The sequence below is a fragment of the Aulonocara sp. 'chitande type north' Nkhata Bay genome, linkage group LG20 (genome assembly GCF_057382095.1).
Source record: "Aulonocara sp. 'chitande type north' Nkhata Bay isolate Kocher_YH1m ecotype deep benthic linkage group LG20, A_spYH_male_GT1.1, whole genome shotgun sequence".
Taxonomy (NCBI): domain Eukaryota; kingdom Metazoa; phylum Chordata; class Actinopteri; order Cichliformes; family Cichlidae; genus Aulonocara; species Aulonocara sp. 'chitande type north' Nkhata Bay.
In genome coordinates, this window is record NC_141363.1 from 21,573,827 (window position 1) to 21,598,843 (window position 25,017).

General features: G+C 41.7%; 1 protein-coding gene and 1 long non-coding RNA gene across 2 annotated transcripts; both read right to left on the reverse strand.

Moving 5' to 3' along the window:
* Positions 1-539: 539 nt before the first annotated feature.
* Positions 540-3,763, reverse strand: LOC147305559 (uncharacterized). The gene is made up of 3 exons (XR_015126576.1): positions 3,303-3,763; positions 2,900-3,216; positions 540-663 (listed from the first exon to the last, which is right to left on the reverse strand). It is a non-coding gene; the product is annotated as an uncharacterized LOC147305559 (long non-coding RNA).
* Positions 3,764-5,976: 2,213 nt separating this feature from the next.
* On the reverse strand, positions 5,977-24,726 carry LOC147305560 (suppressor of tumorigenicity 14 protein-like). The gene is made up of 19 exons (XM_086279012.1): positions 24,488-24,726; positions 21,919-22,066; positions 19,503-19,633; positions 18,944-19,014; positions 18,478-18,671; positions 17,574-17,609; positions 17,194-17,422; positions 16,608-16,744; positions 15,818-15,915; positions 15,091-15,191; positions 12,842-12,975; positions 12,653-12,757; positions 12,422-12,529; positions 11,558-11,671; positions 11,293-11,418; positions 11,038-11,209; positions 9,764-10,035; positions 8,911-9,047; positions 5,977-8,164 (listed from the first exon to the last, which is right to left on the reverse strand). The coding sequence occupies exons 1-19, from the start codon at positions 24,527-24,529 to the stop codon at positions 8,003-8,005; spliced, it is 2,517 nt and encodes an 838-aa protein (XP_086135138.1). The 5' UTR covers positions 24,530-24,726; the 3' UTR covers positions 5,977-8,002.
* Between the last annotated feature and the right edge of the window lie 291 nt (positions 24,727-25,017).

A 25,017-nucleotide genomic window follows, 5' to 3' on the forward strand; every position in this document is an offset into this window, starting at 1 on the left:
AATGAAAACATGACTGTAAATTCAGACACGTGAGGTTGTGCTGAAAAGGATGAGACCAAACAAGGCAAAGTAAATCGTTTTTAAAGGTGAAATGTGGAGGGAAAATCAAAAGTAGTTAAAAATGGCCAATTATACCCTGGACCCCTGAGGGTTAAACTTTTTCTAAAGTAACACAATAGTTACTTTTCAAGTAATTGATTACTTTTAGAATATTGTAACTCAGTTACTAACTTTTTTGAAGAAGTAACTAGTAAATATAATTAAATACTTTTTCAAAGTAACTTGCCCAACACTGGTAATTAGGAAGTAATTCTGCAACTTAGTGCAGATGAATATTAGCTGGTTCAGTCCCAACTGGTGGCAAATGAAAAGGTGTCTGATTTATGTAGCTCTGCATTTTCAAAGTTTTGTGTTCCAGGTGCTGTGTGTTTATTTTTCGCACAGCTGTGGCAGATGGAGATACATCGTTCATTTATGTTTCTTTTAGTCTTACTGGCTTCTTTAATACAAATATGAAAAGCAGTGACGTACATTTAAAAAAACAAAATAACTGCTGTTAGTAAAAGACTGTGTGCAATAACTGTTCTTAATGCCTTTGCATTCATCTGGTCAGCCTTCTCAAATCTCCAGTAGCCTTTGTTCTGAGTCAGATGATTTACGGTGCTGAAAAAGAAAAGAAATATAGAGATTTCATTAGAAAGAAGGGTTTAGCTGTGAGCAAATGTGACTCAGCCAGCCCAAGACCTGTCCATCTAATCCAAAGTTCATTTAGTGTTTATGTTCAACCAGAATCTCACTTCAGAGATGCCAGCATCTGAACAGTCTCAAACCAGCAACATTCACTTGATTAATCAGCTGCTCTAACTTAAAACTACTTGCCTGTTATATCTGCCAACACATCCTTGCATATAGGCTAGAATCTGCTCCGGTTACAAGTCTTCAAATCAATAAATACTCGATTACTATTAGAACATGGGCCTTTTCAATTTGTAGAAACCAGGAAAATATGATGAACTAAAGTGAAAGAAACACGAGGAACTGCAACAGCTTAGATGAAAAAGTAAAAGCCTATGCAGCAGTGACCTCTACTGACTGCTACACAGATGCAAGTGTTTCAACCTTAGAAAAGTGATGGCAGAGATACTAGCCAGAGAAAATGTTCATTTAAGTCAAAAAAAGTGTGCATTTTTAGTGCAGGGGTTTAAACAATCCCCAATTAAGAAAAAGATTTCCTGCTCAAACACAGATGGAGACACAAACCCCTCTGGATCTATGTCAGGAAGCGCATTCAGCGTAAAAACTCTGCCGCATAGAGAGTGGGGAGCTACCCCTTGTGTTGACCCCTTGTAAGCAGGAAGAAGTTAAAAGTAGCTTTATTTCAGTTTCTGGCAGCAGACGTCTCGGCACCGGTGCACCCAAACTGGTCCCACAATGTTTGGAGCATGAAGTTGTCCAAAATGTCTTGAAGCATTAAGAGTTGCTTTCACTGGAACTAAGTGGCCAGTGACGTATAATTTATTATAATTTATTTTATAATTTCTCTTCAGCAGTGACTTTCTTTACACCACTGCATTCAATGCTTTCCTTTGTGCTTGGTGATATAAGGCTTGAATGCAGCTGCTTGGCTATGGAAACCCATTCCATGAAGTTCTCTATGTACTGTTATTGAGCTAATCTGAAGGTCTGTAGTGACTGATTCAGGAAGTTGGTGACCTCCAGAGAGTGAGAGTGATCCATTCTTTCGCTAACATTTAAAGAAGTAGTCTGCATGACTAGGTGTTTGATTTTACATCTATGGCCATGGAAGTTATTGGAACATCGGAATTTAGCAAATCGGATGGATGATGTATATATATATATTAGGGGTGCAACGATACACAAAATTCACGGTTCAGTTCGATACTTTGGTGTCACGGTTCGATATTTTTTCGATACAAAAAAATGTTCATGCCTTTTTAATTTGTCATTTAATAAAATTATAAATATATATTTTAACTCAAAAGTACAGTTTTTAAATTTAATGTTGCTGAAACAACAAAGTAATAAAAAAATAAATCTATCTGATGGAGAAATCTCTCATCTTTGGAAAAGAGAGTTTATTACAGAGAAATGTCTCTTTCCAAAATAAAAGCTATACTATCCGCTTCTTCTGGGCTATATTCTCAGCAGCATATTAAACATATCAGGTCCCCATAAGGAGAATCATGTGCTAACGGCTGTCTAAATGACTCGGCTAAAGTTTGTAGCATGCATGCTTGTTCTTTTTGTCTGCTTCCACTTGTCTTTGCACTAGGATGATGTCGGCGTAAATGTGCAGTCATATTCGTTGTGTTCCCACTAGTGCTGTCAGCGTTAATCTGAAATGACGTTAACGCCACAACACGGCAAATCTCAGTTAACGAGCTACCGCGGATCGCCCCGTGCGTGGGGCTGGACGGCCAACACGTTAACGAGCTAACTGCGCTAACACACTAGTTCCCACCCATGTCCATGACGCGCTTACCTTCAGGGTCATACGTCACATGAAGACCAAAATAGTTCCAAACGCCACATCTGACAGCATCGTCAGAAGGAAAGTTGATAAAATAAATTACAAAATTTTGTATTGTTCGATACATATGCGTACCGAACCGAAAGCACTGTATCGAACGGTTCAATATCGATACGAGTATCGTTGCACCCCTAATATATCTATATATTTCTCTGCTATTTCTCTGATTCCAATGATGTTTCTGCGGTAAAATTTCATCAAAAGTATGGATTACTGCATTGAGAATCCTGTAACCACTTACTAACTCAGATTTCGGGAGGAAGGTTTATAAAATGCCAAACACTTATACACCACTTTGCGTTTAATCATTTGTTTTGTCATGTAAAAAATGAACTAAAGTGCGTTTACCTGAAATTGTACTGTTCCGACCTCCTCCAGTTCAAATGGTGAGTTCTCTTCCCTTTTAATCAGTTGTTCTGCAGCATTGAAACACTTTTCCCATTGTCCTTCCTCAATCATTGTCTTCAGGAAATCAGTCAGCTTTTCTTTGGCCTTTTTCCTTAAAAGGTCTTTCCGCACCAAGCCCTCCTCCTCCAAAATCAGTTTGTAATAGGTTTTTCTTCTGTCAAAGCAACTTGATATTTTTTACAGCATTTTCTCCAGTTAATTAATGATATCAGTGCTGTTGCTCCATTGACAAACATGAGCAAAAAGTAGCCAACTCTCTGAAAAAGAAACACAAAATGCATTCATATTGTTGTGTTAATATGACAGGTTCAAACATATGAAACAGGAAGAAAATACCACTAACCCTGGACTCGTTGTTCAGCTCAGTGATGCGTAGTCGCTCCTCAATAGTGAGCTTCCACTTGTCTTTGCAGGGTAACTGTGCCTCTTCTGTTCTGTTAGAGAGATGGCTCATACAGCAGACATACCAGTCTCCACTGAAAAACAGATATGCAGCCCACAGCACACTAACCAAAGATGCCTTTAAAAAGTGACGGAGAAACGAACCGCAAAACCTGCAGCATTTAGAGCCACATGTACCAACACATGTGAATCTAGAGACTCTCTGAAAGGAGCTGCTGGTCCACAGCATTAAGAGAAATATTATTATAGAAGGCAGAAACATGTAAATGCTGCAGTCAGACACTTGTGATTTGCAAGTGCATTCAAAGTTGCCGCTAAATAAAACAGAAATGGTAAAGATCACAATGATGACAATGTAGGTACGCCGTTTTCCCGAAGCAAGATTTGTGATTAAGGCCTCCATCTCTGATTCGATCTGCTGGTATCCTGCTTATACCCTCTGAAAATATACAGTACTAACAGGAAACCAAGCACTTCCTGTTTTCAAAGTATGTGCACATATAAAACTGCAAACATCCTGATTATAAGACATTGTTTTGCACCTTTAGACAATCATAAACAGTTATGAGTTCTTCAAACAAAGTAAACCAGCACATTTTTATGTGACATAAATTTGTACCATGACTTCTCAACAGAGTTTGAAATTTGAGGCAGCAGAACCAGAGAGTGTGAAGCATTCAGTTTCATATAATTCATGATCTGCTCCAGTAAAGAGTCGATGTTTGCTGACAGTGCTGGAGGTAAACACGTTATTGTAATCACATTACATTTGTCTTTAACACCCGCATTCTGTTATTAATAGAATAACAATGAGACTTTTGCTACATACAGTGCACGGTTCAGCTGTGAATAATAAGAGAGAAGCAGAGATGATGACTCCCAGGGTGGAATGGTCAAATATCGGCTGGCTCCATAAATCACTACAGAATCCCATCTTGACATTTACACTAGAATAAACACACTTACAGCCTGGTCCAAAATGATTTTAATTTCAATTTCTCCCATTTGAATAATTGCATGTGGGATATGTGCCATTCATTTAGGTATTTTAAGGCTTAAAGTTAGCAGTGTGATTACTCGGATTATCAGACATAATATGGCTTGCTGTGGGGTACATACTATTCAAGAAATTTGTGCGATCCACCTTCTAGTTTTTCATACAAAATGTATTTGTTTGGACAGTTTTTAAGCTCCGTGTAACCCACACTGTCGGAGCATCAACCTTCACAAAAACCTGGAAGTCATGCACATTGTTACCCAAGTCTATTTTGTGCACTACATATATTTTTGATTTTCCCTTTGTTGTAACTTTTGCTGCTTCATGCATCGTACCAACCTTTGGGAAACAAGGAGTCGCAGGAAACAACATGACCCAAGGCGGCAAGGTCTCGCTGGCTTTGAGTCATCCATGGAAAAGGAGAGGGCATGAGTCACTCAGTGCTGTGTCTTTGTATTCACAGTCGCCTCAAAAGCTTTTTCTGGCCTGCAAAGCAGTTGAATACTTGGATACATGCGATGGTACATTGCCCTCTTCTACAGAGTTCATCGCTTTCTTAAAATGCTCCATACTTCTTCAAGTACCACTGCTTAAGCAGGGGTGTCAAACTCAATGGCACATTTTAGGTCGCGGGCCAAACAAGATAAACATTTATGGACATTTGGCCAGAGGGGCCGATGGCGCGATATGACAGCCTCGCTTCTGTCAGTCCGCCCCAGGGCAGCTGTGGCTACAACTGTGGTTTGCCTCCGCCAGTGTGTGAATGAATAGTGGAAAAGTGTTATATAAATGCAATTCATTATTATTGAATCCGTTCAGAAAAGATTTTAAGAAATCTCCCAGTCTATTCTATTCACTTCAATTTTATTCATATGGCACAAAACCCCAACCGCAATCGCCTCAGCATGCTTAAAATCTTTAATCCTGAGCCTTCAGCTGGTTTATATTTGTCAGGGAGTTTTCTCCAGTTTTCCATTTAGTGGACGACTTCTCACCTTGTACTCTTGGATACTTTAGTAGATGTCAGCAGCTTATAACTACCAGCTGAATTTGGCTTATATGTCCATTAAATTCCAGTAAACATTTAAGTTGATATGGTTTGGAACTGTGCATGGAAATAAGGTGAGCGTATTAATTTGCTTAACAACAGTGGGTGTGGTGTAGCTTTAAATTCATATTATATTTAACTATAAAGAAAAACAAAAGAGCCACATAGTATAAATATATATGTTCATTAAAGTTTTTATTGCATGATTATTGGCAGCTGTTTCCTAAAAGTAAACACTGACATGAACAATCCCCATGTGAGTTTATTACAGCTTAAAATTGAAAAAGAAAGAAAAAACATTATTCTTCAAAAGAAAAACAAATTTTTAGGCTGACAAAACAAGACCAACCACATTTTTTCTCTGTTCTTTATAAAACATCCATCCATCCATCTTCTTCCGCTTATCCGGGCCCGGGTCGCGGGGGCAGCAGCCCAATCAGAGAAGCCCAGACCTCCCTCTCCCCAGCCACTTCCTCTAGCTTATCCAGGGAAATACCAAGGCGTTCCCAGGCCAGCCGAGAGATATAATCTCTCCAGCATGTCGTGGGTCCGCCCTGGGGCCTCCTCTCGGTGGGACATGCTCGAACACCTCCAGGAGGCGGCCAGGAGGCGTCCTTGTCAGATGCCCGAACCACCTCAGCTGGCTCCTTTTGATGTGGAGGAACTTCTCTCCCTATCTCTAAGGGAGAGGCCAGCCACCCTTCGGAGGAAGCTCATTTCCACCGTTTGTATCCGCGATCTCGTCCTTTCGGTCACTACCCACAGCTCGTGACCATAGGTGAGGAACGTAGATCAACCGGTAAATTGAGAGCTTCGCTTTTACGCTCAGCTCCCTCTTCACCACGACGGACCAGTGCAGCGTCCGCATCACTGTGGCTGCAGCACCAATCCGTCTGTCGACCTCCGGCTCCCTTCTCCCATCACTTGCGAACAAACCCCGACATACTTGAACTCCTGCACTTGGGGCAGGAACTCATCCCCGATCTGGAGTGGGCACATCTGAGCATTTACATTGTGGAGTAATGCTGCTAAGTGATAATCTTTACTATCATCATTGTTATTGTTATACTGAGATGTATATATACGCTGCATATATAAATACAGCCAGCAAAAGACACGTCACAGCAAAGAGTGTAAATACAAAAGATAAGACTGTGGCAAAATCAGCTTCTTTAGGGAAGTGCTGCTTAAAGAAAGACAACAAAGGCTTTAATTTTTAACAACCTTAAAAAAACAACACAAACTTATAAAATGCCCCCAAAAATGACAAGTACAAAGGTTTTTAAAGGTAACTTCTACTATCTCACATTACTAACTGCTCTAATCTAGAGAAAAACAACATTTAAAATGAGAATTTTGGAGGTTTTGTTCTGTCAGCTCCTTTTCTGTTAAAGCTCACCTCTGATACACAAATACATCAGAGTTCCCAGAAAGCTGACTCTGGATGTAGCATTTTGTTTAGATCAAAGTTTTTAGATGAAAGTTTTTATCCCCTCATTCAAAATTTTGAATGCATTTATTTTTGCTGTGTTTTATCTTTCAAGTTTTCATCTGAATTCCAAACTTACAGCATTTTACTGCTTATTTGGAACATTTTTAAATTTATTCCTCAATTAAATGTTGTGTAGCTGCAATATAAACTCCACCTGTAGAAGAACCTCTTTATGTTCAAGATGTCGAAGCATTCGGACGTATGTAGCGGCACAGTGCTCTAAACTGCACAGTTGGCATTGAGCACCTATAATTTTGTTATACATGTACAGTACAGTAAAGTGCTATTCTATTCTATTCTATTCTATTCTATTCTATTCCAGTGCCACCTCTCATTATATTTACTTCAAATGTTAATTTAAAAGTTAATTAACATTAACAGAGAACTTTTTCTCCCTAATAAATAAATTAGACTTCTAGATGAATTTGAAGAACTGGGTTAGCTAATGACAAAAAACCCTGAGCCCCCAAAGTAAACCTTTTATTATGAGATCATATTTCTGATTTGGCCTTACCTTCAAGCCTTTATCCTGTTCAACTAAATCAGTTAAATTTGTAATTCTGTTATAATTAAAATAGAAATCCTGAGCCTTGAAGATATTTGCAATTTGAATGTAAGTAAGCAATGAATATTCACAATATTCCATTATGAATATCCTATTAAGCCCCGAGAATATTTCAAGCACCATTTTTTACAAGCCAGCTCACCTTCACAAAGAACATATGTGGGACCAGGATGCATCACAAACTTCCACCACAATTTACCAAAAGCAGTGCAAATTAGCAGGGCACAGAAGAGCAGACCTGATGGGTGATTAATATCCTTACAAAAATAACATGGTGAAAGTGCAGCTTTTACACTCTGGAAACAACAAGGCAGTTCATATAAAAACAGGCAGTGGATGAGAATGGATATGTTCTGATGTAAGGGTAAAGTCCTGATAGGAACTCGCAATTCTCAACAAGACAGTTTATGTTGGATGTTGCAAAGTTTTGTGCATGTGCTGCAGAGAAAATACATGCAGAGCCGTTTTGGTGCTGCGCATTCCACAGTGAATCCAAGAGAAACACCCGTAATCCAGAGAACCTGTGCACGTTCCTGTTCCTACACTCCACTATTTTCTTTTATCCAGTTGCGATATTTGGTAACTTGGGTATAGATGCCAGGTTTGTTCTTGCGAGCGCAGCCTTCGCCCCAGCTCGTCACACCAGCCAGGAAGACCCGCCCCTTGGTGCTGGTGAAAGACAGGGGTCCACCAGAGTCACCCTGAGAATCAGAGAGGAGAGAGATTATTTTCAGCTTGAAGGTTTTCTGTGAGTCCCAATAAGCATTAAAAAAGGACATATTAACCGATCCCCGATAACCGACATGATCCCCTTTTTTGGGACTTTTGGAAAAACACTCTGTGGACTGATGAGACATAAACTGAACTTTTTGTGTCCCATAACATCTGGCGTTAAAGTAACAGCATTTCAGAAAAGGAACATTATACCAGTACTTTTGGGTTTTGCAGGACAATGATCCAAGATAAACCAGCAAGTCCACCTCTGAATGTCTTAAGACAAACAAAGTGAAGACTGTGGAGTGGAGTAGTCAAAGTCCTGACATGAATCTGACTGACATGCTGTGGCGTGACCTTAGAAAGGCATTTCCTACTTGAAAACCCTCCAGTGTAGCTGAATTACCCCAATTCTGCAAAGATAAGAGAGCCAGGTTTCCTCCACAGCGCTGTAAATTACTTTGATTGCCATTAATTGCAAATGCTTGATTACAGCTGCTGCTGCCATGGGTGGCCCAACCAGTTACTAGGTTCACTGTTTCACACAGGGCCATGCAGGTTTGGATTTTCCCCTTAATAATTAACACCTTTATTTACAGACTGCATTTTGTGTGTTATCTTGTCTAATATTCAAATTCGTTTGATCTGAAACATTAAAGTGTGACAAACACAGAAATGTAGTTTATTTGTTTTAAATAAAACATCTGTCTATTACAAGCATTCGAGTTTGTACCTGGCAGGCGTCCACGCCTCCTTTGAGGACTCCAGCACACAGCATGTTGTCGGTCACCGGGTCTGTCAGGAGACTCTTGCACACTGTGCTGTTGATGATCCGGACTGCTGCCTTCTGCAGTACAGCCGCCCCGGAACCTGATAGACAGCAAAATTACTTCTAACAGCGCTCTGGTTCTTTGTCATGATCTGACTTTCAGATGCTTAAAGTTTGTTGTTTATTTTTTTGTTTTTTAGATCAGTCACCTCTTTTATTCATCTTATCCAGTTACCCAAAAACATTTTAACGGACACACTGTGCACCGTGCCATGTTAAATTTTCGGCTAACAGTTTTTAGGGTACAAAAATACTCTTATACCTGTAAAATGTAAAGTGGTGTATAAACACAGGGCAACTTGAGAAGCTCCCAGCAGTCCTATTGCAGTGAGGGAGAGTTTAGGCTCTCTCTCTAACTTTAAGTTTTGTCTAAAGGGAACGTTTTAAGCCTAATCTTAAAAGCAGAGAGTGTGTCTGCAAACTGAAAGGTCCGTGGAAGAGGGCCTGAAAAATGAAGGCTGTGCATCTCATTTTACATGTAAATATCGCACATTTGAACCAGCAGTCTGAGAGTGAAGTGCTGTGGTAGGGTGAATTTTATGTTGAGGAACATTGTTATCTTTACTATTAGGTCTTTCAGAACAATGCTTAGTGTTGAATCCACTGGCTGGCTGGGCAGACACATCTGTGGGATCAGTTAAGTTTGTTTGTGGGAACGTTTCATTGCAGACACATTTAAAAACTTCCACAACACTTCCAGTGTGGGATATTCGGACGTTTCAGACAAGCTGTGTTCTCGTCATTCTCATCATCTCACCTCCCTCCCTGGTAGCTCCCCAGCCAGTGATCCAAGCCTCTTCTCCTACTGGGAAGTCATGCGCGGGGGAGGGCAGGCAGATGGGCCAGATGTTCTGGTTGAGCGTGACGCTGTTGTCCAGTTCCATGAGAGTGATATCATTATCGTAGGTCTCAAGGTCGTAGCCCGGGTGAACGATGATCCGCTTCACGCCCCGCTTCATGGTCCACTTGCTGGTCTGACTCTGCTCGTGAAGACCCAGAAGAGCCTCCCATTGGTTAGCCTGAGAGAATCTACATGAAAAAACAGCCAAGGAATTCTTTCAGTTCATTTATGTCATTTGTCTGATTTTACATTAAAAAGCACATACAAGTACATTAAAAAAAACAAAAAACTGTAAAATTTGTGGTACACAAAATTCAAAGCTAGAGCTCCACTAGAAAGGATGTGACTTGTGTCTGGTTTTGGGAGGAGTAGTTAGAGATCAAATGAGCAGGATGTATAATATACAGGAAAAGACATTATTTTGTAGTTAGTGATACTGAAACAGCCGGTCTGTAATCATGCTTCTGTGATATATATGAAGTTATTGGGTTCTGAACTGCAAAGAAACAGTTGAGTGCATCTCATAGTTTTCGATCACTCTACACATGTCCCCCACTTATACCCATGCCTCTACAAAGTGTATGCAATCTAGTTGAAGGAGTGTCCTTTATTTCAACAGCGGTGAAAAAGTCACAGTGACTCAAATGTGGTGAACAGCACTGGTGGTGAGCAAAGATTGATTCAGTATCAGTAAGGCTCTCGTGTTTTCAGTGCACTCTAAGCTGACAGATGACGGCACAACCACAGTCCCAGTCGTTTCTACCTAAAGTTCATCTCTGACACAGTGTTCACAATCTAAACAGGGATTCACAGTACAAAGTGCCACGGATGATGAGTGCTCCACAGGCCGCTGGTCTTGCTGCTCACTTGTAATGACATATTCACACTTTGAAAGTCTGAATTCAGCCTCTAAGGACAAAATGTCTCTGTTATAGTTGGAGATTGAATTCTCATCAACGGTGATGCTTAACAGAGAATTTTGGTCTGAAACAAAAGCTGATGTCTGCACAAGTCTGACGTCCACATTAAAAATAGAGAGCACTCAGTGTAAGTGGTGAGAACAGGAGAGAGAGATGGGCAAAATTTAAATAAGGTTTTTGGTTTTTCTGAGGTCTGTTTCTGGAACTTTTTAATCACACTTCATATCAGTAAACACTCAGCCCCGTCATTTCAGATAGAGGAGCTCCTACTTGTCCTGAACGCAGTGGGCGGCGGTCAGCAGCCAGCGGTTGCTCAGCACAGAGGCTCCACACACATGTCCCATTCCCTTGAAGTGGAGGCTGACCTGCCAGGGCCACTCGCCCTCCCGAGATGCTTGTCCTCCCACGATGCGAGAGCTGCGGTACGGCCTTATCCCGCACTCTGAAAGCACACATATGTGCAGGCGTTACCGCCACTAAACTCCATACCACAACCATCTGTAGGCAAGTGTGTGGTTAACTTACCACAGTTATCCTCATCAGAGTCGTCGGTACAGTCCTGCACTCCATCACACTCTGGGTTCATTTTACTGATGCAGAGTTTGTTTTTGCATTGGAAGGTGAACTCTGAGCATGTCTGCAGCACCAAAGCTGAAAGACGAGAGACACGTGCAGTATCAGTGAGCAACTCTGACCCACAGGTATCCTTTACCTCAAAATGCTGTTTGATTAAAGATTTTCATGAAAACCATACATTTTCAGAAGTTCTTATTTGAACTTTACTTCTTACATTTTTCACATTTGGACTCATCAGACGCATCACCGCAGTCATCTTTTCCATTGCACTTCAAATTCTCTGCAATACAGCGGCCATTTTTGCAGGAAAACTGCCCTTTGCATGTTTCTGTAAAACAAGAGAAAAATCACTTATTTACTACCCTCCACTCGAGTGTTTAATTTGACCTGTTGCTATTTTAATTCCAGAGCTCTTTTAAAGGAGTCAGTTTCAACAAAGACAAACACAGGCTAGTCTTCCACCTTTCTTCCACATACACTGCCTCTGCATGTCAACAGATTCTTATGGAAATGTGATTGCACAACCCTCTGGTCTGATTTGCCTGCTGGGCTTCCTACATTCCTCAACAAAACTGGCTATACCGGCAGAACAACCTCTTGCATTATCTGCCACCTTGCATTTATAGTCCAGTTTTTATTACAGTACTGTTTATGCACATATTACTTTAAAATGTATGGAGAAAAGTGATAAAATTTGCCTGTTGCTTTGGTGAAGTTTCAACTAATTCTTTGTATCAGTACTTATTGAAAAAAGACATCTTTTTGGCTTTTATTATTTCCCTCAACTTGAATGTCTTTATACATTTTTTTAATGCAGACCCTCAGTTTATTCTCCTTTTTTTAATCTCCTCAGGTTTCTTCTGATTGGCTGCCCCTCCCAAATATAAAGGATTTGATTGGCAGGCAGGTGGGGCTAGTGCAAATGCAGTCAGACCTACTTATCTAACAAGAGCATATTTGGGATATCCTCTGTCACTGACAACACTGCCTGAGTTTTTAGTGCAATAAACTTTAAGCGATGTTTAAAATAAACATCAACTGCTGAAATAGCTCCAGTTTATTGTTTCGCTGCACTCACCACAGTTTTCTTCGTCCGTGTTGTCTCCACAGTCGTCCACCCCATCACACATCCAAAATTTTGGTTTACAGTGACCATTTTTACACTGTATCTGAGACGCGTCACACTCTAATGAGGCACACAAAGAGAACCCAACATTGTTAGGGACAGAAAAGGTGAAAGACCATTTTCGATGTGCTCCTTTAATTTCATTCTTTTCAGACAGAAAGAAGTTTGACGGTTTGGACTCACTGCAGTTGATCTCATCGCTGTCATCTCCACAGTCGCCCCAGCCGTCACACCGCAGAGTGTTATTGATGCACAGGTTGTTGCTGCACGTGAACCTTCCTGGACAAGCTGATAGGACAAACATAATATTACCTCATTTGTTCGCCGGCTTCAGAGAACGCTACAGTCCTTAAATTAAGCATGTATCCTTACGATTGTTCGGGGTGAAGGCCTCGTACTCAGCAGTGAAGCCCTGATCAACGTAGGAGGAGTCCGACTTAAATGTAATGGTCATCTTGTTGCTGTTGATGGTGAACACTGGGCTCTTCAAGTCGCTGCCACACAGCCTATAACAAAAAAACACAAAACAATGTAACTAGGTTACATATTTTACACACACACACACACACACACACACACACACACACACACACACACACACACACACACACACACACACAGAATTCTACTTTACTGTCATTGCACATGTCACAAGTATGAGGCAACAAATTGCAGTTTGCATCCATCCAGAAAGGGCTTTTGCAATAATATAGATATAATACAGGATATAGATCTATTATAGGTATGTTACACATATGAAGGTATGTTATGAAGATACTATAACTTTAAGTATGTACCAGCTGTAGCTGTAGTAAGTGTACAAGCTATGTACAGGTTATACATATGGTTAAACAGTTGTAAACAGTTATAAAACTGTAATTATTGTATTGGACAGTATGATTGTCTACACAGCATTTACAGTAGTACACTTATCTACTTTTTCTGTCATTCTCAGTCCGGTCCTTGTACCCGACCATTGGGACAAAATGTTTTGGTTTATTAAGCCACTCATTAATCATAAGTGACTAATCATGACTAACTCATCAACCATTCAAACATCAAGGCAACAAACTCATGCAGCAACATTACTGCAACAGTCAGTAAACATTTGGACAGAAATCAGAATAATCAGCAAGTATCCAAAGACCTCTGAAATGATCTTCAGGAAGCCTGGAGAACTATTCCTGAAGACGACTTCAAGAAATGATAAAAACACTTGCCCAAGAATAAAAAGTAGCCATTCCAGGTTTTTGCCTCATAGGCTACGTTCACACTGCAGGCGAAAGCGTGTCAAATCCGACTTTTTTGACCATACCCGATCATGGTGTGACATCGTGAACGGCACAAATCTGATTTTCAAATTCGACCTGGGTCACTTTCGTATGTGGTGCTGAATCCGATACATATCTGTCTAAGGAGTTTGGAAAGAAAAGCGTCTGGACTTCTTTAAGTTGCTTGAAGACGTTTCACCTCTCATCCGAGAAGCTTCTTCAGTTCTAAGGTCAAATGGTGGAGAGTCCCAGATATAAACCTAGTGGGAGTGACCCCCCCACAGAGGGACAAAGGACCCCCTGATGATCCTCTAATCGCCTGAGCCAAGGTGTGAAAGCGAGTGCGGGTCCCAATCAGCCAGAGTTTCGGGTGAGCTCATTGTGAAACCTGGCCCCACCTTATCATGTGATTTCCTGAGGTCAGATGGCCCAGGATGTGAGTGGGCGTTAAGGCGTCTGGGGAGGGATCTCAAAACTGGATTATAGATTGCAGACAGTTGGTGTCGTAAACCCCGCCTCTGTTCAAAGATGGTCGCTCACAGTGGACATAGATGGCTTCTTTCACTCCTCTTTCAAACCATCTGTCCTCTCTGTCCAAAATGTGGACATTGGCATCCTCAAAAGAGTGACCTTTGACCTTTAGATGCAGATGGACTGCTGAGTCTTGTCCTGTGGAGGTGGTGTCGCATTAAATCCGTCTTTTACGTCACCGACACAAGACAGACACCAATTATCAGCACCTGAGAAAACATCGTGAACGCTTCCTGGCCATCCAGTGAAATTGTTGCGAAGACAACGTTGGAGAAATGCGAACATTTTCTTTGTATATAATCTGCAGATTCTGACAGAAATCTGCAACTATCCTGTGAAGCACCGCTCCTCTAAAACAGCAATAATGATCATTATTAGGCCATATGTAAATAACAAAATAACTTTATAACTTAAAGCAAAATTGGGAAACGTAAAATCCGAAACAAGTCTTTATATTAAGGGCCATCAGTCACACAATGCTGTTTGGTCTGGGTCCAAACAGAGCGCGTTGTGTGTGACGTCTTCTTTTGAGCATGCGGAGCTCTCTGAGGATTCACACTAGAGCGCGTTTGCTGTCACATTTTATTTGTAGTGTGAAGAAGCAGACAAAAAATCAGATTTGATCAAAGAATCGGAATAGAGCACGAAGACCTGCAGTGTGAACCTAGCTATATACTGTATTTCCATGTATTTCACTTCAGCTATTTCCCGTTCTTCAAGCTAAATATAAGGACATTGGTGGTAATGTAAGACCTTTTAACAGCACTGTATACTAAGAATAACCTTTCTTTAAAAGGCATAACACTGCTCGTTACTGACCTTTCACCATTGATCTCAACATAGTCATGGCCGCAACCTTCAGTTTTATTTCCCAGCGAGAACTTATTGAACAGAACCTTCAGAAATTTGTTGTTTGCAACCTGAAAAACAAAGTAAAAAACAAATGAAACAGGAGTGTAAAATATTTAAAACATGATCAACTAATAAAAATAAGTCCAATAAATAGATTTTCTGATTTGTGCTTTTAATAAATTTAAAATGAGCAATGATGGAAAAATGTCATTGTCGTCATCATCATCATCTATGGGGTTTATCTTTATAAATAATAATTATATTGTTTTGCTAAAGACTCAGTTGGTCAGTGTAAGAGAAAAGTTCGTTTGGTTCTAGGTCAGCTAACTGAAAAGTGTCATTTCAGTGGAGGGAATGAAATTCAGTTTGTGTTCAGGTTGGCAGTGAAGCATTTGCACCTGGAGGCAGAATTTAAAGTTGCATACAATCACTAAATGTCCTGCAAATTATTAATTAAACAATAATCAAGCCAAAATGCAAGAGTGCATAGAAAAATAAGTACACTCCTATTAAGAGAGTGAGTACTCGAGTAATTGGGCATCATCCAGAGTGAGCGCCTCTATAAAAACAGGTGTTTTGGCAGTTTGCTGGTCTTTGCTGGTTGTTCAGGTGTCTGTTACCATGAGTCTGCTGGAGTGCGGTCGTAGGAACAAATAGGATGCTGTGCAGAAGCCTCAGTAAAATGAAGGCTCACCTCGATGTTCCACACACATGTGGTGCGAGGAGGGTAGTTGGACGGGAAGAACGGTGAAGAGATGGAGCCTTTCTCTCCAGTCAGCGTGCCGCCACAGTCTGAGGGACGCACAGTTCATACTGACATGTTAGATCATCTACAAAGACTTTAGCTGCAGAATTAATAAAGTTTATGCCGAGATAGCATCCTTTAGATCTGACCTTTAACACATCCATCCATCCATCCATTCATTTCCGCTTATCCTTTTCAGGGTCGCGGGGGGCGCTGGAGCCTATCCCAGCTGTCATAGGGCGAGAGGCGGGGTACACCCTGGACAGGTCGCCAGTCTGTCGCAGGGCTAACACATAGGGACAGACAACCATTCACACTCACATTCACACCTAGTGACAATTTGGATTATCCAATTAACCTATCCCCACAAGCTGCATGTCTTTGGACGGTGGGAGGAAGCCGGAGTACCCGGAGGGAACCCACGCAAACACGGGGAGAACATGCAAACTCCACACAGAAAGACCCCGGCCTGATGGTGGAATTGAACTCAGGACCTTCTTGCTGTGAGGCAACAGTGCTAACCACCGTGCCGCCTTTAACACAATTACTATTATTATTATGTACTGATTGAAAAATTATTACTGTAATCTCTGGGCTGGAAACATTAGGCAGTCTTAAGATTTCTGCTGCTGTTGCATTTTTTCCCAACACACATTTAAGTCACACATTTCAAGTCTTTCATGCCCAGTGGAAATATTTCACAAAGAGCTGACAGCTGTTCAGAAGACGTTTGATTTACTTAGTGTAGTCTGAGGAATCGGAGAGTAGTTTGCTCTGAAGCCGGGGAAGTTTTTCTCCTCATTAGTGACCAGCATCAGCAGCATGACGTTTCCAGAGGAGATGAAGGACAGCGGCTGGTGAGGGTATCCACACTGTCTGAGCGGACAAGGGAGAGACAGAAAGAAACCTTTAGTGCTCCTGGGGCCGGGTGCATAACGCATGTGTCGGCACAAAAACGTTTTAATGCCTTTTCCCCAACACAAACTGGTGTTGTACGAGGCATGCCCTCTCCCTCCTCTGCGTATGCCTGACATGTCCCTCTGATTTCCTCATTCCGTATCCTGTCCAATTATGGTCACTCTGAAACAACTAAATATATATCTCCATATCTTTACATTCGTTCCATAGTCTCTGCCAATTTTTTAACCTGAGCCAGTGTTTCAGGGTAAACAATATTCAGGAACCCGGTTACTTTAGTCTGAACATCCCTTTGTGTTAAAAATGAGCAGCTATTAAAACACAGAATAAGAATATCAGCCTGTTTTGTCTTGTTTTCTCTGAGATAGCTGACACTTTAAATTCTAGGAAGAGATCGTTCGTCTCACTCTGTCATAGCGCGTTTCTCTATGGGGACGAGCGAGTCGTAGATTTTGATGAAGTCTCGCTGACAGTCGTCCTCCAGGATCAAGTCATCAAAGTCGAGCTGGATTCGGTGTTGCGGGTCTGCCCGAAACTTCCACTGCAGGTAGGCGTTTGAAGGGTACGGAGAGTTTGGAAATCCCGGAGACTCAACGTGCCCGGAGTTTTCGATGTGGATGTCGATGCTTTTCCTCTCTGAAAATATGACGAGAAGAACATGTTTTGGATGAAGTATACCAGTTGTGAAACAAGCAACTTTAATTTTTTTGGAACATTTTAACAAGTCAAACTTTACATAGAGAATTACAGAAAAAAAAGAAGTTCCCACCACGAAACTGGTTTATACCTGAAAGCTTGGTTTTGGTCAAGCGTGGATCTATAGCTGTAAACACAAAGATAAATGTGTTAGTAAACCACATATATCAGTTCCTCGTTACTAATTAAAACAACAATAATCATTTTTGCGTTTTTGATTAAACTTTACTCGATGTTTTTAACAAAACCTTGGAGGAAGAATTCAGAGCAGATGTAGCGTCAATATTTGAGAACAGACGTATCGTAGCGGGACGTCTTGATGTCTCACTGTCGTCATTGGAAACAAAAGCTTACTGCTTAGTTTTGCTGTACAAGCAGCAGTGCTGCAGTTTTTTGATCATTTGTGAATCGCAGTGAGACACAAGTAAGCTCCTGTCTGTCACCAAATGTTATAGTTATGATTATACATATACACCAGGACTATGACTCTTACTACATATAACTATATATCCTCCAAGGGTTTATGCAGTTTCACCACTTTAGGAATCTATTCGCTCCTCAGTCTTTAACAGTGTCCAGCATCATGTTTGTATGAGACAAAGAAGCTTCTAGAAGATGTTTCCCCATAAGAAAAGATAAGAGCTGAGTTAAAGAATCCATTAACCATTAGAAGAAGAACCATTCATCGTTAAAATGTCTGCATGTAAGTTAAATATACTTTTTAAATTAATTTAATAAATTTTTTTTTTAATTAATTAACTAATTTTTCCAAGAGTTGTCAAAGACAGCACAGTGCTCCAGGTTTAAAGGGTCATATCAGAGCGTAGATTTTACTTTTCAGTGCAGGCAGATGAAGAACAGACATATGGAGAACAGCTGGTGGTTAAGTGCCCATAGTGAATACAAAGCTAATAATAATTTGATGTAAAAAAAAAAGCTTGAAAATTGTTTTGGATGAACAACCTTGTAGAAAACTAATCTGTGAGCCGTCAAACCTTGTGTCACGATGTCGTTGACACTCAGGGCGTCTGTGGGTTTCAGCAGGAATCGTCCTTTTCCGCCCTCCTGACTTCCTGCTGGAGGCTGCATAGAGTCGATGGCTTCATCCAGCGAGGCTTGCTGGGGTGGGGGGACATCAAACTCTGATTCGTAATAAGCCACAATGGTGTTCGACCCTCTGTCGCCCTCACTGCACAACAGGACACACAGAGGATTTGTACAGGCTTCATTCAGTGCAACAGAGAAGCAACTGCGCATTACAGCTATGTACCAATCAGCCGCCTCAATACAACAATCAGATTAGTACTGTGTAGGTCCATTTGCTCTCTGAACTATCAGAGCGTGGACTGCACTTATTGTCTTTATTTCTGACCCCTTAAAAGATCTTCATTGATATTCACTTTTCCCGTCACTGGTGATATTGTTGTGGCTGGCTGGTACACGCTGTCTCTTTCACAGTACCTGAAGGCCTGAACGGACGAATGGTTGAAGTATCTGTCCAGCAATGAGTTTTTGGAGTACATCAGTTTGAGCTGAAGAGAAAAAGGTCACATTATGGCACCTATTACCTTTATGGCCTCAACAAATAGAGAAACACGTGACAGAGGAAGACACAGAGCAGAAGTGGTTAGAAGTAACATCAAGGTTACAACTCAGACTCGCAGCACACAATCATGTAGTGACGCAGAGTGGAAGTGTAGGAGTGCTATCACCTCTGCCTACTGATAGTGCTGATAGTTGTTGGAGGGTTCTATGTTAGAAATTTGTGTTTCTAAGTTGAGGGTGTAATGGATGCTGGTGAATGAAGACAGCTGCACTCCAAGATACCAATTACACACACACACACACACACACACACACACACACACACCACTATACATGCATCTATATTTCAGATTGTTCTTGTATGTCTTCTAAATATTTATTTCTATCACAGAGCAAACCTAAAGGTCTCATGATGAATGTATAACACCGCATATATGGAAAATTCCCATGATGCTTTGGAACTGTCAGGTCTCACCTGTTTGCAGACCTGAGCAGCCAGGTTAGTGAACTCAGAACTGCCAGGCTCCTCATACTGTGGCAGGAATTGCTTGTTGTTGATTTCCATGGAGCCGATATAAATTCTCTTCATTTTCACATGCTGGGGCTCTGAAGACACACAGAGATGTTTCCAATATCTTTATACACAACATTCTGATCACAACTGTATATAATTGTTATGACAATTTTATGGGTGAGTTTCCCTTGTGGACTGGACCTTTCTCTCTTACAGGACAAATAACACTGCTACAGTCGTGAGAGGAAAGCTGGGGTAGTTTCTTCACTCATTAGTGAGACGTCCTGGCTTTGCCGAGGGTATTTTTATAGTGACAAACTCTTCTTTCCAATAAATGAAGATCTTCTAAATTAGCGAGACACCATTTCCTCTCCATTATCTGCATCAAGCTGTGTAATTGAGATTTATATCAGGGAGTCAATTATTCTGAATTTGAAGCTTTTGTTTTCATAGGAGCCATAGTATCCAGAGTCATACGCAGCGAGGACGTAACACTATTAATGAGATAATCCAGTCCAGGTAGCTGCTCTGTTTCAATTAGACCTTACACCTGCCAGACAAGGTGTGTCCTAGGATGCTTAAGGCGTGTGCTGCTGAACTTGGGGAGCCGCTACAACGAGTCTTCAACCTCAGTCTGCGACTGGGGAGAGTGCCCGCCCTCTGGAAGACATCCTGCATCGTCCCGGTCCCCAAAAAGAACCGGCCCAATGAGCTGAATGACTTCCGACCGGTGGCACTGACGTCACATCTTATGAAGACTCTAGAGCGGCTCTTCCTCAACCTCCTCCGACCACAGGTACAACATGCCCAGGACCCACTACAGTTTGCATACAAGGCGGGTGTCGGAGTGGAGGATGCCATCCTGTACCTCCTACACAGAGCCCACTCACACCTGGATGGGGGAAAAGGCACGGTCAGGATCCTGTTTCTTGACTTTTCCAGTGCCTTTAATACCATCCGGCCCTGTATGCTTCAGGAAAAACTGAACAGGATGGAGGTGGACCCCTGCCTGGTGGCTTGGATCTCCGACTACCTCACCGACAGACCACAGTACGTCAGGCTGAAGGACATCACGTCTGACACTGTGGTCAGCAGCACAGGAGCACCACAGGGAACTGTGCTGTCCCCTCTTCTCTTCACCCTGTACACCTCTGACTTCTGCTACAACTCTGAATTATGCCATATTCAGAAGTTTGCAGATGACACGGCCATCATGGGGTGTATCTGGGATGATCAGGAAGAGGAGTACAGAAGTCTGGTGAGGAACTTTGTCGCATGGAGTCACACAAACCACCTGCAACTCAACACCTCAAAGACTAAGGAACTGGTTGTGGACTTCCGGAGGTCCAGAGAAGGTCCACTGCCGGTTCAGATAGAGGGGGAGGAGGTGGAGGTGGTCAACAAGTACAAGTACCTCAGGCTGTGGGTGGACAATAAACTGGACTGGTCATGCAACACAGAGCACCTGTATAAAAAAGCCCAAAGCCGACTGTACTTGCTCAGGAGGCTGAGGTCTTTTAACATCTGCAGGAAGCTCCTGAGGATGTTTTACCAGTCGGTGGTTGCTGGAGTACTTTTCTATGCTGTGGTGTGCTGGGGGAGCAGCACAGCAAAGAAGGACTCATGCAGGCTGGAGAAACTGATCAGGAGGGCTAGCTCTGTGGTCGGCATGAAGCTGGACACTCTGGTGACAGTGGCAGAGAAAAGGACATTAAAGAAACTGATGGACATTATGGACAATGCTGGGCATCCTCTGCACACGGCCATAAACAACCAGAAGAGTCTGTTCAGTGACAGGTTGCTTCTCCCCAAGACAAGAACTAACAGACTTAAAAACTCCTTTGTCCCACACGCCATCAGACTGTTTAACTCCTCTCTGGAGGGGAGAGGGAGGGGAAACAGGAGGACAAAGGAGGGGGGAACAACTAAGCTGTAGTGCCTCTGCACCTCACTGTACAATACCTTGTGCAATACTTTTTGTAAATAGTCAACAGTGCAATAGACTCAATACTTGAAATGTGCAATTCACTTGTATTTTTATTTTTATTCCTATTTATTCTATTTATCCCCTTTGTATATTTTATTTATATTTGTCTCTGTATTTATATATGTGTGTGTGTGTGTGTGTGTGTGTGTGTGTGTGTGTGTGTATATATATATATATAACAATTCTGTAACTGTAACTTCGGTCGTTGCTGTGCTTTTTTTTGGAAGTTGAATTTCCCAGAGGAACCCACCCGAGGGATTAATAAAGTTCTATCTTATCTTCTCTCTCTTATCTTATATCCTGTCTGACATCAAGGCGCTCAGATATGTATTTTCAAATCCAACCCCCAGCATCAGGTTAGCTGAATGTAGTTTGATGAAGTCAGCTTACGGCAAAACAGCCCGACCAGCAATGCAATCACAGCCAGAACACCAATCACCAAGGCGACTCCTATCCCTGCCCCCTTCTTGTTGCATGACTTCTTCTCCACGTCCTTGGGATCTGGAGCCTGCAGAAATGCTTCCTCAACGTCATTGTCCTGCATACAGAGATAGTTGGAGAAGACAAAGTTTATCAATTGGTTCAGGACTGTACAAAATCTCAAAGTGGCCTCAACATTTTTGTTTTGTTCAAGGCCAAAGTTTGTTTTTTATCTTTGTTTTTTTGTGTGTGTTTTTTTACACAGTCTGGCGTGCAACGTTATCAGGTAGGAATAGCAGGTTAGTAGACAGCAGACTGTGGGCTATTTACTCGACTGCAGTATTGGATGGTGTTTTCCAGTGACAGCAGCACAGCGCTCGGTCTAAATTCAACAGTCCCCCAGCTTTTTGAAGATGCTGCTGTTCAGCATGTTTGTATTCACTACAGACTCTATATAAAAATGTAGAAGACTCACTGTGAGATTTGAAGCCTGAACCAGCAGTTTGCAGTTTTTAAGGATTAAAATGTCCAAATTGGACCACAGAGTGGACTCCTAACTTAATGGGAAACATAGTGACCTGAGTAAGTTATTATATCCATGTCACAGCCTGACTGAGAATCCAGCCATCTTCTTTTGCTCATCCTTATTCCGGGCAGCTGGAGCCCATCCCAGCTCTTACACCCTTGACTGGTCCATTAACAATAGTCAGTAAAAGGCACCAAGCAAAATGGAGTGCTCCATCTGATCCCTAATTTCAAGTATTAAAGTTAACAAAAAGAGGAGTTATAAAAACAGCTATTATGACAACTAGAAAACTAGCCCCACAGGGTAAACCAGATTTTGTATAACAGATGTAATGATCCAGCAGTGTGAATGGGAGAAAACATCTAGAACTATTAACTAGTGCTACAACAAAGTGGAGTCAGAATATACAGTGAGCACAGCAGACTGTAAGCACCAGGGACATCGCCCCAACCTGATACTTTAGTTCAAAGTTGATGATAAATTTGTGAAAAGGTGTTACCTTCAGTTTTTAGTTGTACTTATGACTGTAAAGGCAGCAAATGAGGACACAGTGTGTTTTCCAATGCACTGTAAACCTGTTCAGCTGTGTCAAGCAGGGTGTTGCTGCACAGGAATGTCTCTATGACTGTTATGAAATGCCAGCATGTTGTATCCTGGACACACCATTAGATCTCTAATGCAGTGCTTTAAAGAGCTGGTTGGTGCCTCATTATAGGGTGTGACATAAATGCTCTCCCTTCAAACAATCCAAAAAGTCATTTGTCTCAAAGGCAAAATTGTGTGAAGCAACTATGCAACTAGCAACTGTGAACTAACCCTTCCACAAACCCTGACATAATGTGCACATCTAACCACAATGTGTGATTAACATTAATCTCTTTAATAAACTAGATATTACACGCTTACATAGAAGATCCAGAATGACTGACCAAACAAACACTGTTTGTCTTCAGAAGATAGAATTGATATCAGTATAGTTTTGCGCAGCTTTTCTACCAGGTTCTTGAATGAGCTCCAGCTCTATTCTGGATTTTTGAAGCCATTTGGTAAAGAGGTTAAGGTCAGTATTACTTTACTAATTAGTTACTACTTTCATGGGGGAAAATACTTTGTGAGCCTTATTTTTTTAATGTTACAACTGGCAAAGAAATAACCAATCTAGTCCAAATACTAATCACTCCACTGACGTCCACACACCTGCAGAAACACTGGTGGTGAGATAAGAGTTGTAAGGTTGCACACCCTGACGGTGCACACCCTGGACCGGGTGCCTAACAGTGGGGTTGTTTGTGCCCAGGTCACTGATCACAGGGGACCTTCAACTGTGTCCACAGATTATTTACTGACAGGTGTGGAGGAGGTGAAACCATCTACATTCTTTCGATGCCTGAGCAGTGTTTAGTCTACTTCTGGTTTCACATTAACAAACATACAAACACATTTACAGTGAAACTGTATAATGTTGCCACATTAATCAGGCACTGGAACATAACTGCTTTTGGGGTGGAAATTTGAGATTGATTGCTTCAATCCATCTCCATGTCGGTTTCTCAAGTTAAATGTTTGATCAGAAAATGTTAATCAGCTCATTATCATACAAAACACCAGAAATCAGAAAAGAACAAACGCTGATGTCGTTTCCAGCTCTTTGATTATTAAAACTGAACCAGGCGCCGTTCTGTCATTTAAACAACTAATCAATAAAACCAAAATCCACCCTCAAAGAGTGAAAATATGCAGGTTCAATGCCAGAGGCGCGCCAGGTTTCAGTGGAGTTCAACAGAAACCAGTGCTCACATTACTCGAACAGATCGCACTTAAACTAATAAAACCCGCAGTGTGACGTGGGAACAGGTTCAGCCTATGTTGTAAAGCTAATCCAGAAATCCTTCTGCACATTGTGCATATCAGTACGTTCATAATTCCGATATAAATCAATCATATTTATGTTTTTTAAAACCTGTTCCTGGTGTGACGTCACTGAGAGGTTACCATAACAGGTGTTGGACTTACCGGTTTGGGACGGAACTTTTGTCCTGAATCCAGGGAATCCATTAGTCCCTTTGACTTTTTCTTTTCTTTCGTTTTTTTTCCCTCTTTTGTCGCTTATCGATTTTTGTCCAACACTAAAATCGCAGCGCGGTCATGGCGGCGACAGGTGAGCAGCGGCAGGTGTCTCTCTCTCTCTCCCTCTCTCTCTCGCTCTCTCTTCCCAGCTGAGCAGAAACGTAAACAGCTGTCTTCTTCTTCTTCTTCTTCTTCTTCTTTGGATTTTTGTCTTTTTCTGACAGGTTAGTTAAAGATGCTGTAGCCTGGCCAGAGTCGGTGGTGTTTCTGGGTCGGTGTCAGAGCGGGTTCTACAGCGAGAATGAGGAAACAGGGCAGGGCGGAGATCAATGGGGGGGCCAGAGAGGAGGAGACTGTGTGCTGCGGGTGGAGCACACACCTGTTACTTCATCTACAGACTTCCCATCAGCCGCGGCTAAACTCATCAGCGTATGCACCTCGTATCTGGCTTCATTGCAGTTTTGACATAGTATTTA